General features: G+C 38.6%; 1 protein-coding gene across 2 annotated transcripts in view; it reads right to left on the bottom strand.

Annotated features, from left to right (window-relative positions):
- LOC138763145 (isocitrate dehydrogenase [NADP], mitochondrial-like) overlaps positions 1-20824 on the bottom strand; it is a 78690-nt gene extending 57866 nt beyond the window's left edge. Inside the window, exon 1 of one of the 2 annotated variants that reach the window (XM_069936838.1) lies at positions 20465-20824. In XM_069936838.1, coding sequence (XP_069792939.1) covers positions 20465-20771 — 307 coding nt within the window. In that variant the 5' untranslated portion in view covers positions 20772-20824. The remainder of the gene's footprint in view (positions 1-20464) is intronic. The other variant, XM_069936849.1, reaches the window with a different exon arrangement.
- Between the last annotated feature and the right edge of the window lie 282 nt (positions 20825-21106).

Raw genomic sequence — 21106 nt, 5'->3', positions numbered from 1 at the left:
GATGAGCCTTCATCCTGGCTCCTGACCTTTCCAAATCTTCCTCAAGTGTTTACCTTGCTGGGGGGCGTGGCAAGATGGCATAGAGGACAGACGTGTGGTCCCGCCCTTCCCCAGCTAGTTTTTTTAAGTACCCATTTTTAAAGTTTATAAAAGTGATTAAAAGTTGTACTTTTACTTTTGGGAACATTAGTGGGTTATAATGGCTACTAATGTAAAAAAAAACGAAAACTCGACTGCAGAAGAAACTACCTTTTAAAAGTGCTGAAGATTTGAGGCAAGATGGCGCCACCCTGACGACGATTACTATGCCTGAAGATGTGTCTGCAGTTAAGAGTGATGTTAATAAGTGTATTAAATCAGTGTATACAGTGCAAGAATTTTTTTTTAATTGAAACAGCTTTTCTTGAATGCAATAATCAAGTTGAACGTAATAGGGAAAGAATGGAAAAAATGGAAGATCCCTTTGTGGATTGGGGAATTCAGAAGAAAGACTTACTGAAAAAAATTGATTCATTGGAAAATGAAAGTCTGAGAAATAATGTGAAAATTGTGGGTCTCCCAGAAGATATCGAAGGGTCCGATCCAATAAAAAAATTTTAAGAACTGGATTCCCGAGGTGTTGGACAAGGAGTTTTTTTCAGAAGGCCTAGAATTGGAATGGGCACATAGAGCGTTACCACTACGGGCGTTTTTAATTCATTGTTTGAAATACCAGGACAGAGAAATGATATTACGGTTGACGGTAAGGCACAACAAAGTCAAACTCCAATGATAGTCCAAAATAACAGAGTATTTTTCTTTGCAGATTTGAGTCAGGAGATTTTTAGGCAACGTCGGGAATTTAACTCGGCTAAATAATTATTGTGGCAGAAGGATTACAAATTTGCTTTTCATTACCCTGCGGTATTAAAAGTCTTTCATGGTCATTTTCAATTTCAATTTTTTGAAAATGACCATGGTGCATTAATTTTTGCTAATTCACTACCAGATTTGCGAGGATATGGAAGATCTTCGCCGCCGTGGCCTAAAAAGGCAAATGGGAAGAATGGGGAAAAAATGGGAAGAATGGAAAGAAAGAAGTTTTAACACAGTCTTATTGACATTGATGATCCGGAACAATCATTGGGAATGGAGTCACTGGGTTGAATATATTTACAGTATTTGATTGTGTTGATGTGAATAATGTATTTCTGGCTGGTGGGGGGAGGTGGATAGCACTGAAATCTTTGATAGTCATCTGCCACTAGTGGGGTTTACCACACCCAGTTTTTTAGGGCATTACTATCTTTGGGTAGTTTTTTTGGGGGGGGATAATTAATATTCCTTTTTTGTATTTTCTTTAAATATCTAGGGGAGGGATAGTGATTTAAGTTATTATAAGGGAAGCGATATTTTGTAGTGAGAGATTATATTGTAAATTTGTAAGGATGTCTAATTCTATCTTTTAATGTTCAGGAGTTAAATAATCCGATTAAGCGAAAGCGAGTTTTGGCTTATATTAAGAAAATGAAAATTGACATTGCCTTTTTAAAAGTAACTAATTTGACTGAAAAAGAACATTTGAAATTGAAGAGAGATTGGGTTGGACATGTGTTTTCTTCTTCATTTAATTCTAAGGCAAGAGGTGTTGCAATTTTAATTCATAAGAATTTCCCTTTTGAATTATAAAATATGGAAGGAAATGTTGGACTTAAGGGTGAATTGTAAAGTTTTTGCTGAACCTTGGACTTAATGTTTATGCACCTAATGTGGATGATGAGCGTTTTTGATGCTTTTTTTGTTGTTAAATCAACTTAACAAAAATATCATAGTTGGGGGAGATTTTAATTATGTTTTGGATCCTTTACTGGATAGATCACCAAAAAGTATAAAGAAATCAAAGATGGCGATACAAATTGGGGCCTTGATGAAGGACTTAAATTCGGTGGATATTTGGAGAAGGGTCAATCCTACGGAGAAGGATTTCTCTTTTTATTCGTCCCGACATGATTTATTTTCCAGAATAGATTCTTTTTTAGTATCAGCACATTTACAAGGAAGAGTATTACAGGTGGAATATAAAAGTAGGGTTATATCGGATCATTCGTTATTATTTTTCTCTTGCGTAAGTTCAGAAGTGGTACGTTCATGTTATAGATGGAGATTTAATACAATGTTGTTGAAAATAAACAGAATTTGTTACTTTTGTTAAGAAACAGATTACTTTGTTTTTGACTGAGAATGCTAATTCTATAGATAGTCTTTTTGTATTATGGGATGCATTAAAAGGTTATTTAAGAGGCAGATTATTAGTTATACTACTAAAGTTAAGAATCAGTATATGGCAGAGAGTTTGGAACTGGCGAAGCAAATTGCTGAATTGGAGAAGGAATTTCAGAAAGATGTGACAGAAGATTTTTTAAAAAGTGGCTTTGGCTAATTTGAAATTACGTTATAATAAATTGCAAACTTATCAATTTGAGCGTTTAATTAATTGATCTAAGCAACATTATTATGAGTTGGGTGAGAGGGCACATAATGTACTAACGTGGCAGTTAAAGACGGAACAGGTTTCACGGACTATTAATGCTGTCAAAAAGAATTCAACAGTTACTTATAAACTTCAGGAAATCAATGACCAATTTTATTCATTTTACAAAAAATTGTATATTTCTGAGGGGGAAACAGGATAGTGGTTCTATTGAATTATCTAAATTAACGTTACCAGCATTGCAAGAGGAGGATATAATGGAAATGGAAGCTCCGTTTACAGAATTTGAGATTAAGGAAGCTATGTTGGAGATGCCAAATGGGAAGTCACCAGGGGACGACAGATTTTCTGTGGAATTTGATAAAATTTTTTATGAAGATTTATCCTCTGTGTTTGAGGAGGTATTACAACAAGTAACTGAAGAGCATGAGTTTCTGGAATCTTGTTCTAGTGCTTTAATTACTGTAATTCCAAAAAAAGATAGAGTCCTGTTGTAAGTGTCTTCGTATAGACCTATTTCTTTATTGAATGTAGATTATAAAATCATAGCAAAAGTGTTAGCAAATCAACTTGCCAAGTATTTACCTATATTAATACATATTGATCAAACAGGTTTTATTAAGAATAGAAATGCTTCAGATAATATTTTTCGATTAATTACTTTGGTCAATGCATATTGACAGCAGCCCAACCATCAAGTGGTTGCACTTGACACTGAAAAAGCTTTTGACACTTGTTAAATGGGATTTTTTATTTAAGGTGTTGGAAAAGTTTAAATTTGGCCCTTTTTTTATTGGTTGGGTTAGAGCTTTGTATACGAACCCGATTGCCAAGATGGTGACAAATGGTCAAGTTTCATTACCGTTTAAATTGACATGTTCAACCCAACGAGGGTGTCCATTGTCACCAGTCCTGTTTGCATTGGCTATTGAATCATTGGCTCAAATAAGGCAGAATGAACAGATAAGAGGGATGAGAGTTATGGATGAAGAGGATGAGATTAATTTATTTGCAGATGATGTTTGACAAATCCAGAACAGTCATTCCCACATTTGCGGGAATGTTTATTACAATATAGAATATTATCTGGATACAAGGTTAATTGGGATAAGAGTGAAATTTTGCCAGTTGGAGAAGGAGATTATTCAGAATATAAAAATATTATTAAATTAAAATGGTCCTGATAAAATTAAATATTTAGGAATAATTGTCAATGTTGATTATCAATCTTTATATAAGTTAAATTACGTTCCTTTAATTAAAAAGATTAAAGCAGATTTAATTAATTGGAAAGATCTCCTGTTAACTTTAATTGGCTGAGTTAATTGAATTAAGATGAATATTTTTCCTCAAATTCAATATTTATTTCAATCAATGCAGTGTTCTCTTTCAAAGGGTTTTTCAAGATTTAAATAAAGCTATGAGAGAATTTTTATGGAAAGGTAAATTACCGGGGGTAGCATTATATAAACTTGCTTGGAAGTATGCGTTAGGTGGACTTCAATTACCCCATTTTCAAAATTATTATGAAGCAGCCCAGTTGAAATTTATTAGTAGACTGATGGATTTGGACCAACCCCTGAGTTAGGCTAAAGTTGAGATGGCTTGTATTTCTGAAGTTGAGGTGCATCAAGTTATATTTCGATGGAATGTAAATTTGTTGCGTGAATATGCCGATATTAAAACATCTATTAAAGGTATGGACTTAAAAAAGATTTTAGGATCAAAAGGTAAATTGTCAATTTTAACCCTATTATATAATAATCAGCTTATTCCTTTTTCAATGTTTAATAATCATTTAAAGAGTTGGGACGTTAATGGTATAAAGATCTTACAGGATTGTTTTGAAGAAAGACAGTTTCTTTCTTTCAATCAATTGAAAGAGCGTTTTGATATTGCTGAAAATTCTTTGTTTGTTTATTATCAACTTCAAGCTTTGGTGAAAGATATGTATGGTAGAGAGATGATTTTACCTGTATTGACGGAATTCGAGTCTTTGATTTCTTCTGTACCAAAAAAGGGTTATACTTCTGTTATGTACCAAGTATTTACAAGACAATATAGATAAACCGGAATGGGAGAAGTCTAAGCTTAAATGGGAAAATGATTTACCCTTTGTTTTTCCTGAAGATTATTGGGCAGATGTGTGTCATGACAGTGTTACTAAATTGACGAATGTGCAGTATGGAATGATTAATTATAACTTTTTACATCAGTAGTATTTAACCCCAGAGAAATTGAAAAAATATGGTTTTAGTAATTCAGACTCTTGTTTTAGATGTGGTACTTTTTACATGCTGTTTGGTGTTGTGTTCATGTACAACCATTTTGGCAAGAAATTAAGTTAACTTTGGAAAAATTATATGACATTAAGTTACCACTAGATCCATCTAGTGGTAATGGGTTATATGATTCCTTTAAAGGGATTAGGGTTGGATAAATTTCAAATTGCATTTGTATGCTTAGCATTGTCTGTAGTTCAAAAATGTGTAGCAAGTACATGGAAAGCTAATATAGTGATTAATATAATGCGGTTGCATAATGAATTGAAAGCTTGTATTGTTATGGAAAAAATTACATATAATTTGCATGATAATTTTTTTAAAATAAATGGTTACAATATTTAGAATATATGCATTTAGATGTATTTTGATTTATTGTATATTCTTAGTTTCTGTTTATATATTTTTGGCTCTCCTTAAGAGAGCTGGCTGATGGGGTGGGAGGGTGGTTGGGGACTTTTTTTTCAGTATTTTTAAAAATTGTTTATTTTTATTTATATATACATATATATATATATATATATATATATATATATAATTGTCTTTAGTAATAATACAGCATAAATTCCATAATCTTTCAAATAAAGTTTTTTTTTAAAAAGTGTTTCCCTTGCCTAGTGACCCCATTGTATCATCACACAGATGTTAAACATACATTTTTGAAATGGGTCCACCTTATAGGGACTTTATAGCACCTTATAGCGCCGGCTCATAGATTAACCCCCCCCCCCCCCCCCCGACTGTCTTAAAATCATGAAATTGGAATTCGACCACATGCAAGAGTTGGGTGTAGTCCACAGATCTGACAACTGCTGGGCTTCACTGTTGCACAAGGTTCCAAAAAAATCTCCTGGTGATAGGTGGTCTTGTGGTGATTATTGTGCCTGACCCATACAACATCTTTTCAGCAAACCTCCATGGCAAACATGTATTTGTGAAAATAGATCTAGTACATGCTGACTATCAGATTCCAGTTGAGCCTTCTGATGTCACCAAGACAACAGTAACTACCCCTTTCACACGTTTGAGTTTTTGCCAATGTCCTTCTTCAGTCTACGGAATGCAGCTCTATCATTCCAGCGGTTTATGGAATACGTTCTCACCGGCCTCTATTTTGTGTTTGTTTATATCGATGATATTCTGGTCGCAAGTGAGCAGCAGAGGAGAGGAGCACAAGTGCCACCTTATGTCATTGTTTCAGTAGCTTGATGAGTTTGGCATTGTGGTCAATCCCAGTAAATGTGTTTTTTGCAGCTGCTGATATTATATTTTTGGGACATAGAGTTACGCCACATGGTATTTTGCCCAATGAATCGAAAGTGCAAGAGATTCAAGAATTTCCTATACCCATTATGTTTCACCAGTTGCAACATTTTTTTTAAAACACATGATGAATTTTTATCGATGATCCTGCAAAATGCTGCAGCATCTCCATTACCCTTTACGCCTTACTGAACTACTAAAGGGATCTGATAAGTCTGTGTCCAAAAGGCCATTCACTTTGACAGATAATGCCATGCTTGCTTTCAACCATGTAAAGACTGCGCTTGTGAATGCCATGATGCTTGTACATCAGAAGCCCAATCCCTTGCTCTCTCTTACCACACATGCATCTGTCAGTGCTGTGGAAGCAGTGTTAGAACAACAAGTCTGTGGGTAATTGGAACCTCTGGCTTTTTTTTTTAGTCATTGGTTCAGGCAAATTATTGTACATTTGGTCGAGAACTCTCAGCCATCTATCTCAAGTGAAACATTTTTGATTTATATTGACCATTTATACAGACCACCAACCTCTGAGAGTAAAAGCATATATCTCTACTCGCCCAGAGAGCTACAACATTTGGACTTCATCCTACAATTTTCATCAGACATACAGCATTATCTGAGGAAACGCGAATGCCTTACATAAAACTACTGCCATTGATTTCATCGCCATGGCTCATGCACTACGCACCAATCCCAACCTCATCTTGTACCATAAATAAACTCTGGTCTCCATCTTCAAGACGTGACCCTGGATGAATCAGGTGAAAAGTTGGTCTGCAATTTTTTTTCTCTTCTTCTCTTTCCCCACCCCCCAATAGGAAGGCCTAGGCCTTTTGTGCTGGCAGCTATGAAGCAGGAAATTTTTGAGTCTCTTCACAATCTATCACATCCTGGTACAAGAGCATCAATCAAACTAGTTACAGAATGTTTTACCTGGCCTCATGTTAAAAGGGAAGTTGGATTCTAGTCAGGGACCTGCTTGACGTGTCAACACTCTAAACCAGTGGTTCTCCACCTTTTTCTTTCCACTCACATACCACTTTAAGTATTCCCTATGCCATAGGTGCTCTGTGATTAGTAAGGGATTGCTTAAGGTGGTATGCACGTAGAAAGAAAAAGTTTGAAAACCATGGTTTTAATTGTACCTAATTGACTCATTATGTGCGCGCTCACATAACTCCAAAGGAAATGGGCCAATGACAATTTTTCTCAAGCAAAATATTTCCATAACAATGGAGTCAAGAGCAGTGATTCTCGACCTTCCTTTCCTACTTAAGCATACCACCTTAAGCAATCCCTAATCACAGAGCACCTATGGCATGGGGATTACTTAAAACAGTTTGTGAGTGGAAAGAAAAAGGTTGAGAACCACTGTTCTAAAGTCTCCAAACACACAAAATCCAAGCTGGGGAATTTTGTTGTTCTGGATTCCTGTTTCCAGCGCCTAGACTTGGTAGAGCCACTTCTATAATCTCAGGGATATACTTATCTGCTCACGTGTGAAGACCGGATAACCAGGTGGCAGGAGGCCATTCCTATTGCTGACATCTCTGCAGAGACTATCACTAGGGCTTTTTTGGATTACTGGATTCCATCTTTCAGTGTACCAATTACTATTACAACAGATCACGGGTCACAGTTTGAGTGGGCGTTGTAACGAACTCTCACTGATCTTCTGCACACTACCTTTATTTGAACTATGGCTTATCATCTTTAGGCCCACGACCTCGTTGCCTTCAACTGTTGATGGAAATGCTCAATGTTAACAGCAGCTGATGTAGAGCGAACGTTTACCCGTGGTTCTCCTTGGGGAGTGTGTACTGCTATTAAGGCAGATCTGGATGTTCAGTGGCAGAGCTTGGATATGGCACTCCGTTAACCTTGCCAGGTGAGTTTATGAATCTGAGTCCAAGCACAATGCTCCACGATCTGGCTAGTTATGTTAATCATCTTTAGGAAAACATGAGATTGCTGTGTAGGAATAGGTTGGAGTAGTGTCACTTGCAGTGAATGTGTTGAATGCTTTACAGTGCTGCACTAGTGTTCCTTTGGCATGATGTTGTTCACAAACCGCTTCATCCCATTTACGATGGTCCTTTTCAGGTCTTATGATGCCACCTGAAGACTTTTGAGATCAACAGGAATGGAAAAGCTGAAATGGTTTCCATCAACAGATTGAAAATTGATGGTCCATTTTTGGCCTTGGAGCCAGAGTCATCAGACCATGCACCACCTGTCTTGCAGTATCGTACAAGGTCAGGCCAAATTGTCAGCCCTCTGGACCGTTACGTGTGGGACAGTTCCAATCAGTCATCTCTTTGCATGATTCGGAGGCTGGGGAAGGCTGTCATGTGCCAACCTTCGTCAGGAGCGGTGCCAGCAGCCGCTGATGATGTGAACGATGCGACACATAGGTTTGTTAAGCGTCAGTATACGGGTGATGAATCTCAGATGTAGTGGGAGGAGGAAAGTGAGAGTGTCAGGATCACTCGTGTGGCAGTGAGCCAATGAGAAGGTCAGAGGAGTTTGGCTGGGTGGTGTTTGGGGAGTTGAAGAATGCAATATTGTGTCTAGTGAATAACAAAAGAAAGTCGACTTCATGGTGGGCTGAAAGGAATGAGGAATTTTATTCTTTGTTTGTAAGCTGTGGTAAATCAGTGCCGTTGCATAACAACCTATCACATTCAAAAATTGAGAGAGAACTTGAAAATATAATACAGATACAGGAAGAGGGACAGGAGTATCAAAATTATGTCTGCCAGACTGGGAAATAGCTTCTTCTTGCGTGCTGTGAAATTGATAAACAGTTTTCTATAATCAAGTAAATCATCCCAAATTATTTATATACATTTATATTTGATTATTATGTATTGTGTATATCTATTTCTGTGGATGTGTGTCCACTATGATCTAGAGAGATGCTGTTATGTCAGATAATAGTAAACTTGAATTTGACAAAAGGACTTCACCTGAAAGTTAACTTTCTCTCTCCATGTGTTGCCTGATCTCCAGAATTTCAGTTTTCAATTATGTCATATGTATATTATACTATTCTGCTAAGAGCTGAAATATGCAAAATGATCTATGACTACTGATATCATTATGTTCTTTTTTGTGCAATTTCAAGTCAAGTTTTACAAGTACAATCTGATGAAACAGGTTCTCCAGTCCTCCGTGTAAAAACATGCAGATGTACAACCAGATATAACACACATACAGACAAATAATTAATATATAGAACAAGTACAGTATTATATCTATATAAATAGATAAATAATGTTTTGTACAATTGAGGGACTCGGATGGTTAAGTGTGAGCATTTTGATCATATCTGTAGCCATTTCACATTATCCAGTTTATACCTGGTTATTTTAGCAAGCGTTCTAAAGCTTAGTGACTTTCTTGCAGAATTCCATTATATCTGTGTGTAGGACAGGATTCCCCTTGTCCTGACCGACCACCCATCAGCCTCTGCATTCAACATTCATAATTTCTGCCATCTACACATGATCGCACTACCAGACACATCATCCACTCTCCTCCCTACTTCACCTTCTCCAGGACTGCTCCCTGCGTGACTCCCACATCCTCTCCTCCCTTCCACCTCTTGGTACCTACTGCTGTAACCACAGCAAATGCTGCTCTCCATCACCACCGTACTGGCCCCCTCAAACAGTCCTTCTAAGTGAAGCAACACTCCACTTGTGAATCTACTACATCCCATGTTCCAGTTGTGGCCTCCTCTACGTCGGAGATATGGGACATTTCCTTTGTCCATTGTAATAGCAAAGATCTCCCAGTAGCATCCCATTTCAATTCTCCACCTCATTCCCATGCTGATATGTCTATTTATAGTCTCATGCACTGCCAAACTGAGACCATCCATAAATTGGAGGAACATCTCATATTCCATCTGCGCACCCTCCAACATCAACTACTCTGGTTTCTGAAAGGCCACCCAATCCCTCCTCTCCCCCTTTCTCTATGTCTCCCTTCCTTCAGCTATCTGTCTGTCTCTCCCATTACCTTTCCTTCTGCTATTTGTCTTCCAGCTCTGCATTTTCAGAACTACTCCCTCAATTCTCATCTTTCCTCTCCTGCCCTTCTCTCCATATCCTCCTATGGCTGTTGGCCTATGGCTGTTGGCCTATGGCTGTTGGCCTATGGCTGTTGGCCTATGGCTGTTGGCCTATGGCTGTTGGCCTATGGCTGTTGGCCTATGGCTGTTGGCCTATGGCTGTTGGCCTATGGCTGTTGGCCTATGGCTGTTGGCCTATGGCTGTTGGCCTATGGCTGTTGGCCTATGGCTGTTGGCCTATGGCTGTTGGCCTATGGCTGTTGGCCTATGGCTGTTGGCCTATGGCTGTTGGCCTATGGCTGTTGGCCTATGGCTGTTGGCCTATGGCTGTTGGCCTATGGCTGTTGGCCTATGGCTGTTGGCCTATGGCTGTTGGCCTATGCTCCTGCACTTGCTTTTTTTATTCAGGCACCTGCCCTTGATGACAGGCTTAGGCCCAGAAACATTGGTTATGTCTTTGGCTCCTACGGACGCTGTGAAACCTGTGAATTCTCCAACACTTTTGAGTATTAACTTCCTTTTTATTTACATGTATTTAAACTCAATTGCAACTCTTTCTCAGTTAGATTTCAGCCACAAACGAGCCTGCAGCTGACGTGGACATTTACCCCCTCCATAAATCTTCGTCCGCGAAGCCAAGCCAAAGAAGTATAGATTTAACCATTTCCTTCAAAAATCGACTATAATTTGTTTTAAATTTTCAATTTCTAATTAATATCCATGACAGTAATTGGAAGATGCCCTGTTTTTGAGGAGTACGTATCTGGACAAACATTTTGCAGATACTTGTAATTGCAATTGATCTTAATTAAGTAATTAATTAAACAATAAATAACACAAGGCTAGTTTCACAGATGGGCACACAGAAATAAGGACAATTTCTGAAAACTGGTCAGGAAAATCAGATAGACAGCAATTATGGTTCCAAACTCCCAGCCTGAAGCCTCAGTGAGGGGAGAGAAGAAGACATGTAGGAGATGGGTGGTTCAGAAGTGCTAAAGCTGATTCACCATTGAGATCCACCAATTGGGGGGGAGGGGGGGGGTGTGGCAAGATGGTATAGAAGACAGACGTAGAATTCCACCTTCCCCCAGCTAGATTTTTAAATACCCAATTTTAAAATTTTTTAAAAGTAGTATTTACAGTTTTTGGAATAGTGGAGGATTGCAATGGCTACTAATGTGAAAAAGTCAAAAGCTCAATTACAAAAGAAATTACCTTATAAAAGTGTTGAAGAATTGAGGCCTACCTATCAAGTTGAAACCAAGGAGTTGTTGATGGGAGCCCCCAGGCCTCAGAGGACTCCTGCATGGCTAAGTATTACACTGGCACCAATCCTGCATCTGCAAGATGGCGCCGGCTCGACAACAAGCTCGGCGGGCAGTCCGGCCGAGAGAGGAGCCCTCGAGCCCACAATGTTGCCTAATGGTCCAGGGCGCACAGTGTAGCGTCAGAGGACACACCTGCGCGATCGATGGTTCGGCCGGGCATGCGCAGTGCTCCGAGGGTGCGTGAATTACTAGAAAAGGTATGGGCTGTGGGGGAAGCTGAGCGACGGCAGCCTGACGGGGTCGATGCGCTGTCGTCGGGTGTCCAGACCCACAGCCGCACTGGAAAAGGACCAGTTGTGGTTGAAGAAGAAGAGGATTTAACTTTACTGGAATGTACACAAGAAGAAATAGGAGCTGAGACTAGAGAAGGTAGGCCTCAAAGGGAGGTGATGGAATCTGGACTGGATTCTGTGTTTACTGTTTTGGAAGGGATTGCTTACCAAATGGAGAATAAGTTGAAGCAGATGACTCAAGATTTTTTGGAAGTGAAAACTAAAATGAGTACTATGTGTGAAGAAATGAAGCAAGATATGACTGTAGTTAAAAGTGATGTTAATAGATGTATAAAATCAGTATACACTGTACAAGATAATTTCAAAAAAATTAAAGCAGCTTTTTTTGAATGTAAAAAATCAAGTGGAACGTAATAGGGAAAAAATAGAAAAAGTGGAAGATTCTTTTGTGGACTGGGGGATTCAGAAAAAGGAATTATTGAAGAAGATTGATTAATTGGAAAATCAAAGTCGGAGGAATAATGTAAAAATAGTGGGTCTTCCAGAAGATATTGAAGGTTCTGACCCGATTATTTATATTAAAAAAATTTAAGAAATGTATCCCTGAGGTGTTGGGCAAGGAGTTTTTTCCGGAAGATCTAGAGTTGGATCGAGCACATAGAGCATTAAAGAAGAAGCCGTTTCCAGGACAGTCACCACAGGCAGTTTTAATTCGTTGTTTGAAATACTAAGATAGGTGCAGAAGGCGCGACAAAGTCAAACTCCAATGATAATTCAAAATAATAGAGTATTCTTTTATGCAGACTTCAGTCATGAAATTATTAGACGATGTCAGGAATTTAATTCAGCTAAAGAAGTATTGTGGAGGAAGGGTTATAAATATGCTTTTCATTATCCTGCAGTGTTGAAAGTTTTTTATGGAAATTTTCAATCCCAATTTTTTGAAAATGATCACGATGCATTAATTTTTGCTAATTCATTGCCAGATTTGCAAGGGTATGGTCGGTCTTCATTGTTATCACCTAAAAGAAGGGCAAATAGGAATGGGAAGCATGGAAAGAAAGAATAACTGATACAAAGTCTTCTTGATATTGAAGACCCGGAACAATCATTGGGGCTGGAATCACTGGGTTGAATATACTTACTATATTTGATTGTGTTTAATTAAACAATGTATATACATCTGGCTGGGGTGGGGGGGGGGGGGGGGGGGGGGTGGTGGATGGCACTGAAATCTTTGATAGTTATCTGCCGCTAGTGGGCTTTACCACACCCAGATTTTAAGGGTGTTACTACCTTTGATTAGTTTGTAGGAATGTCTAATTTTAAATTTGCAACCTTTAATGTTCAGGGGTTGAATAATCCAATTAAGCGGAAACGAGTATTGGCCTATATATATATATATCTTTCTTCTTCTTTGGCTTGGCTTCGCGGACGAAGATTTATGGAGGGGGTAAAAGTCCACGTCAGCTGCAAGCTCGTTTGTGGCTGACAAGTCCGATGCGGGACAGGCAGACACGGTTGCAGGGGAAAATTGGTTGGTTGGGGTTGGGTGTTGGGTTTTTCCTCCTTTGCCTTTTGTCAGTGAGGTGGGCTCTGCGGTCTTCTTCAAAGGAGGTTGCTGCCCGCCAAACTGTGAGGCGCCAAGATGCACGGTTTGAGGCGATATCAGCCCACTGGCGGTGGTCAATGTGGCAGGCACCAAGAGATTTCTTTAGGCAGTCCTTGTACCTTTTCTTTGGTGCACCTCTGTCATGGTGGCCAGTGGAGAGCTCGCCATATAACACTATCTTGGGAAGGCGATGGTCCTCCATTCTGGAGACGTGACCCATCCAGCGCAGCTGGATCTTCAGCAGCGTGGACTCGATGCTGTCGACCTCTGCCATCTCGAGTACTTCGACGTTAGGGATGAAAGCGCTCCAATGGATGTTGAGGATGGAGCGGAGACAACGCTGGTGGAAGCGTTCTAGGACCCGTAGGTGATGCCGGTAGAGGACCCATGATTCGGAGCCGAACAGGAGTGTGGGTATGACAACGGCTCTGTATACGCTTATCTTTGTGAGGTTTTTCAGTTGGTTGTTTTTCCAGACTCTTTTGTGTAGTCTTCCAAAGGCGCTATTTGCCTTGGCGAGTCTGTTGTCTATCTCATTGTCGATCCTTGCATCTGATGAAATGGTGCAGCTGAGATAGGTAAACTGGTTGACCGTTTTGAGTTTATACATATATATATATATATATATTGATATATTGATATATATATATATATAAAAAATGAAAGTTTATATTAATTTTTTGCAAGAAACACATTTGACTGAAAAAGTACACTTGAATTTGAAGAGAGTGGGTTGGTTACGTGTTTTCTTCTTTTAATTCTAAGGCGAGAGACGTAGCGATTTTAATTCATAAGAGTTTGCCATTTGAATTAGAATCGTTGGAAGGAAATGCTGGGAGAGTTTTGAGGGTAAAATCTTTGCTGAATCTTGGACTTTACTTAATGTTTATGCACTTAATATAGATGATGAACGGTTTATTTCAGAAGCTTTCTTGTTGTTAAATCAAGCTAATGAAAATATTTTAGTTGGGGGAGATTTTAATTGTGTTTTGGATCCTTTATTGGATAGATCTCTAAAAATATAAGGAAATCAAAGATGGTGATACAAATTGGGGCCTTCATGAAAGATTTAAATTTGGTGGATATTTGGAGAAGAGTTAATCCTACGGAGAAAGATTTCTCTTTTTATTCGTCTCAACATGATTCATTTTCCAGAATAGATTTTTTTGGTATCGGCACATTTACAGGGTAGAGTATTACAGGCTAAATATAAAATTAGAGTTATATCGGATCATTCTTTATTGCTCTTTTCTTGTGTAAGCTCTGAAATGGTACGTTTGTCTTACAGATGGAGTTTTAATACAATGTTGTTGAAAAAAGCAGAGTTTGTTACTTTTGTTAAAGAACAGATTACTTTGATTTTGGCTGAGAATGTTAACTCTGTAGATAGTCATTTTGTACTATGGGATGCTTTGAAAGCTTATTTGAGAGGGCAGATTATTAGTTATACTACAAAAGTTAAGAAACAATATATGGCAGAAAGTTTAGTGTTGGAGAAACAAATTGCTGAATTAGAGAAAGATTTTCAGAAAGATGTGACAGAAGATTAAAAAAAGCTGCTTTAGCGAATTTGAAACTACGTTATAATACATTACAAACTTATCAATTTGAGCACTTAATTAATCGATCTGAACAGCATTATTATGAATTGGGCGAGAGGGCACACAAGGTACTTATGTGGCAATTAAAAACAGAACAGGTATTGCGGACTATTAATGCTGATAAAAAGAATTCAATAGTTACCTACAAACCTCAGGAAATTAATGAGCAGTTTTATTCATTCTATCAAAAATTATATACTTCTGAGGGGAGGCAGGACAATGGTTTTATTGAATCTTATTTATCCAAATTAATGTTACCGGTATTAGGGGAGGAAGATGTTATGGAATTGAAATTTCCATTTACAGATTTTGAGATTAAGGAAGCTATACAGGAGATGCCAAATGGGGATGATGGATTCTCTGTGGAATTTTATAAAATCTTTTATGAAGATTTATCTTCTGTATTTGGGGATGTATTACAACAAATAACTGAAGAACAGGTGTTACCGGAATCTTGTTCGAGTGCCTTAATTACTGTAATTCCAAAAAAAGATAGAGACCTGTTGAAAGTGTCTTCATATAGACCTATTTCTTTATTAAATGTAGATTATAAAATTATAGCAAAGGTGTTAGCAAATCAGCTTGCTAAGTACTTACCTAAGTTGATACATATTGATCAAACAGGTTTTATTAAGAATAGGAATGTATCAGATAATATTCTTCAGTTGATATATATCAAAAGCAGCCCAACCACCCAATGGTGATTGCGCTGGATGCGGAAAAAGCCTTTGACAGGGTTGAATGGGATTTTTTAATTTAAGGTCTTAGAGAAGTATAAATTTGGCCCTTTTTTTATTGGTTGGGTTAAAGATTTATATACAAACCCAATTGCCAGGGTGGTGACAAACGATCAAGTTTCTTTGCCATTTAAATTGACACGTTCGACTCGACAAGGTTGTCCATTATCACCAGCCTTGTTTCCATTGGCTATTGAACCATTAGCTTAGACAATAAGACAGAATGATAAGAGGGATGAAGGTTATGGATGATAAATATAAGATTAATTTATTTGCAGATGATGTGTTGATATATTTGACAGAACCAAAACAGTCGTGGTCACAGTTGCAAGAATGTCTATTGCAATTTGGAGAGCTATCTGGATAAAAAGTTAATTGGGATAAGAGTGAAATCTTGCCAGTTGGAGAAGGTAATTATTTATAATATAAAAATATCATAAAATTAAAATGGTCAGATAAAATTAAATATTTAGGAATAATTGTAAAGGCTGATTATCAATTTTTATATAAATTAAATTATGTTCCTTTATTAAAAAGGATTAAAGCGGATTTAATTCAATGGAAAGATCTTTCGTTAACCTTATTGGTCGGGTAAATTGTATTAAAATGAATATTTTTTCCTCAAATTCAATATTTGTTTCAGTTGATACCATGTTTCCTTTCAAAGGGTTTTTTCAGGATTTAAATAAAGTGGTGAGTGAGTTTTTATGGAAAGGTAAATTACCTCGAGTCATCTTCTTTGGCTTGGCTTCGCGGACGAAGATTTATGGAGGGGTAATGTCCACGTCAGCTGCAGGCTCGTTTGTGGCTGACAAGTCCGATGCGGGACAGGCAGACACGGTTGCAGCAGTTGCAAGGGAAAATTGGTTGGTTGGGGTTGGGTGTTGGGCTTTTCCTCCTTTGTCTTTTGTCAGTGAGGTGGGCTCTGCAGTCTTCTTCAAAGGAGGTTGCTTCCCGCCGAACTGTGAGGCGCAAAGATGCACAGTTTGAGGTGATATCAGCCCACTGGCTGTGGTCAATGTGGCAGGCACCAAGAGATTTCTTTAGGCAGTCCTTGTACCTCTTCTTTGGGGCACCTCTGTCTCAGTGGTCAGTGGAGAGCTCGCCATATAACACGATCTTGGGAAGGCGATGGTCCTCCATTCTGGACACGTGACCTACCCAGCGCAGTTTGATCTTCAGTAGCATGGATTCGATGATGTCGGCCTCTACCATCTCAAGTACTTCGATGTTGGTGATGAAGTCGAGTAGCATTGTATAAACTCACATGGAAATATGCATTTAGGTGGACTTCAGTTACCTAATTTTCAAAATTATTACGAAGCAGCTCAGTTGAAATTTGTTAGTAGATTGATGGACTTGGATCAATCCCCAAGTTGGGCAAAAGTGGAGATGGCTTGTATTTTTGAAGTTGAGGTACATCAATTTATATTTCAATGGAATATAAATTTGCTGCAGGAATGTAATATGCCAGTATTAAAACATTTGTTAAAGGTCTGGACTAAAAGAAATCTGGTTTTAGGATCGAAAGGTAAATTATCAATTTTAACTCCATTATATAATAACCAGCTTATTCCTTTTTCAATGTTTAATAATTATTTAAAGCGTTAGGATTCTAAGGGTATAAAAATAATGCAGGATTGATTTGAGGAAGGACAGTTTCTTTCCTTTAATCAATTGAGGAACGATTTGCTATATCTGTAAATTCTTTGTTTGTGTACTACCATCTTAGAGCTTTGGTAAAAGATAATTATGGTAAAGAGATTAATCTACCTATATTGACAAAATTTGAATATTTGATTTCCTCTATACCAAAGAAGGGTTATATTTCAGTTATGTATCAAGTGTTACAAGATAGTATTGATAAACTGCAATGGGAGAAATCTAGGCTTGAATGGGAAAATGATTTAACGTATATTTTTCCAGAAGATAATTGTGAGGATATGTTATGATAGTGTAACTAATTTGACGAATGTAAGATATGGAATGATTAATTATAATTTTCTATATCAGTTGTATTTAACTCAGGAGAAATTGAAAAAATATGGTTTTAGTAATTTGGATTCTTGTTTTAGATGTGCTTTATGTACTGGAACTTTTTTACATGCTGTTTGGTCTTGTGTTAAAGCACAACCATTTTGGGAAGGAATTGGGTTAGTTTTTGAAAAATTATATAACATTAAATTACCATTAGACCCATCAATTTTTGATTTTTTTTTAAATTTTTTAAATTTTTTTTATTGGGTTATATGGTCTCTTTGAGGGGATTAGGGTTGGATAAGTTTCAAATTGCATTTGTACGCTTAGTGTTGTCTGTAGCACGAAAATGTGTAGTTAGTACTTGGAAAGATAATATAGAGATTAATATAGTACACTGACATAATGAACTGAAAGCTTGTATTATTATGGAAAAAATTATATCTAACTTCCATGACAATTCTTTTTTTTTTGTTAATAAGTGGTCTCCTTACTTGGAGTATATGCATTTAGGTATACTTTGATTTATTGTAAATATTTTCACGTTTTCTTTTTATTCATATCTTTGGCTGATGGGGTGGGTGGGGTATTTTTTCATACTTATACAAAATTGATTTCTTTTTGTTATTGGACTGTATGTTGTTTTTTTAAAGATCTTTTAAATAAAGTTTTTAAAAAAAAAAAGATCCACCAATTTCTGTATGTCAAGGAATCAAAAAAGCTTAAAAAAAAGTGATGAGGTAAAAGAGCAGTCATGATTTCACTTGATGATGAACCAAGCTGATGGGGCTGAACGTCTCCTGTCTATTCTTATATTCAGAAGAATAAGTACAATATTGGGGGAGGGGATTTTAAAAGAAGTCAGAATTAAAGAACAGACAGACTAGCAGATAAGTATACTTTAAAGACCCAGTAAAAATATTCAGGAGCAAGGCAGCCAAACTTGCAGGACAAGCCTGGAGGCCCAAGAGCTAGTGGTTAATTTCCATCAATACTGCCACAAGAATACAAAAGTGATTTAAAAAAAAAAAAAAATTCAGGTTCTCTGAACATTTGTTCATTAATTATAAAATAAATGTGACATCTGTGAGGAAAATTTGCTTGATGTCTGATTAAGAAACATTCCTTGAAGAATGGAGAATTTTTAACCTTGAATTTCAAGAGAAAAATCACTGCAAAGCTAGGACCAGAAACTTCTTGTACAGAACATCGAACATTACAGCACACTACAGGCCCTTAAGCCCACAATGTTATGCTGAACTATTTAAACCTACTCAAAAATCTAAACCAATGGATTTCAAACATTTTCTTTCCATTCATGTACCACCTCAAGTAATCCCTATGCCATAGGTGCTCTGTGATTTGTAGGGATTATTTAAGGTGGTACGTGAGTGGGGAGAAAAGGTGGAGAACCATAACTCTAGACCCAATTATTATTGAAATATTTGGATTGAGAAAAATTGTCACTGGCCCATTTCCTTTGGAGTTATGAAACTGTGCACATGAGTCAATTAGGTACGATTGAAACCATTGTATAGTGGTTTTCCAACTTTTTCTTTCCACCTACATCCCACCTTAAGCCATCCCTTACTAATCACAGAGCGCCTATGGCATGGGGAATACTTAAAGTGGCATGTGAGTGGAAAAAGGCCGAGAACCCCTGGTGTAGATCATGCCTTCCCCAGAAGAAACACCTGTGACCCAGAAACCTGAAATCCTGCCCCAATTCTACAGCTATGCATTCACCTACATCCCACCTTAAGCCATCCCTTACTAATCACAGAGCGCCTATGGCATGGGGAATACTTAAAGTGGCATGTGAGTGGAAAAAGGCCGAGAACCCCTGGTGTAGATCATGCCTTCCCCAGAAGAAACACCTGTGACCCTGAAATCCTGCCCCAATTCTACAGCTATGCATTCACCTACATCCCACCTTAAGCCATCCCTTACTAATCACAGAGCACCTATGGCATGGGGAATACTTAAAGTGGCATGTGAGTGGAAAAAGGCCGAGAACCCCTGGTGTAGATCATGCCTTCCCCAGAAGAAACACCTGTGACCCTGAAATCCTGCCCCAATTCTACAGCTATGCATTCACCTACATCCCACCTTAAGCCATCCCTTACTAATCACAGAGCGCCTATGGCATGGGGAATACTTAAAGTGGCATGTGAGTGGAAAAAGGCCGAGAACCCCTGGTGTAGATCATGCCTTCCCCAGAAGAAACACCTGTGACCCAGAAACCTGAAATCCTGCCCCAAATCTACAGCTATGCATTCATCCTTATTCTTTGCCTCATGGAGCAATCCCTGAGGTTCTTGCTCTGGAGGTCCTGTCTTTCAGCTTCTGACCTAGCTCCCTGCATTCTCTCTTCAGGACCCCATCGGTCTTCCTAACCCTGTTGCTAATATCAATAGAAGAGAACCCTGTGAATGGAAGCAACTGGAGTTGGTCACACTGTGCACCCAAGGCACTCAGTAGCCATTTTGCATGATGTCAGTGTTAAAAATAAACAAAAGAATTCCTGAGAACAAGGAAAGAAAAATATTGTGTTGACGAAGGGGAATCTTGGGAATTCCGAGCTGACAAGTTGCCCCGTAACAAATTTGACCAAAGCATCGCTGTAAATGGAAGGGACGAAATTCGTCTTCAATGGAACTTCGAAGATGAACGAGAAACTTCAAAAGGCAAAGAACAAAAAGAGGCGCCGCGCAGATCTTACTGAGGCCGAGCCTTGGACAAGTGAAACGTCCCGGGGAACTCGAGCACGAACAAAACTTCCCAAAGGCGGTCACGTCTCAACTGGGAGGGGAAGGAACAAACCCTGCGGAGAAAGGAAAGTTTTCCAAGAATTCGGTGACAATCAAGTTGACTCACAGTCTCTCCGCGGGCCATGACAGAAGGCTGGCAGAGCCCGGACTCCAGTCCTGATTGAATCCAGCGCGATCTTGACGAGCCCAGCCATCGTCCCGTCCCGTCCCGAGTGCGGAGCAGGAAGCGAGAGGTCCGCGCGGAGGCTGCGTGTTGGCCGCCGACTCGCACTGACGGCTCTGCGGCTCGGCCACTTCACTGCGCCGCCGTTCAAATCGGACTGGTGCCAGATTCCCGTCTCGTCCAATTCGCCTTCCCAACGATTCACCGCGGGCCACAATTTCCAAACGCTTGGGAATTTAATCAAGCTCATCCGAGCAAGATCCGCCCTTCGTGGTTTGTCTGATCAAAACGAGTCAAAGGCATCTTTCCTGCCTGCACAACATCAGTGGCTCTGTCATCACCATCCTTTGTGTTGCCTATAATTCATTCACCTTGCAGAAAAGAATCTCGGGGCTGTATGTGATGTATTCCTAAAAAAATAGGGACTAAACCCTTAACCCTTTATTCTTCCTTCATCCATGTGCCTGCCGAAGAGTCTCTTCAGTGCCCCTAATGTTTCACCCCCCACCACCATCCCAGGCACCCACAACTCTCTGTTTAAAAAAAAACTTTCACCCCTGATGTCTCCCCTAAATTTACCTCCCC

Source organism: Narcine bancroftii, chromosome 1 (assembly GCF_036971445.1).
Source record: "Narcine bancroftii isolate sNarBan1 chromosome 1, sNarBan1.hap1, whole genome shotgun sequence".
Classification (NCBI taxonomy): domain Eukaryota; kingdom Metazoa; phylum Chordata; class Chondrichthyes; order Torpediniformes; family Narcinidae; genus Narcine; species Narcine bancroftii.
The sequence above is the reverse complement of the archived record's forward strand: the minus strand, read 5'-3'. Positions and strand labels throughout refer to the sequence as shown.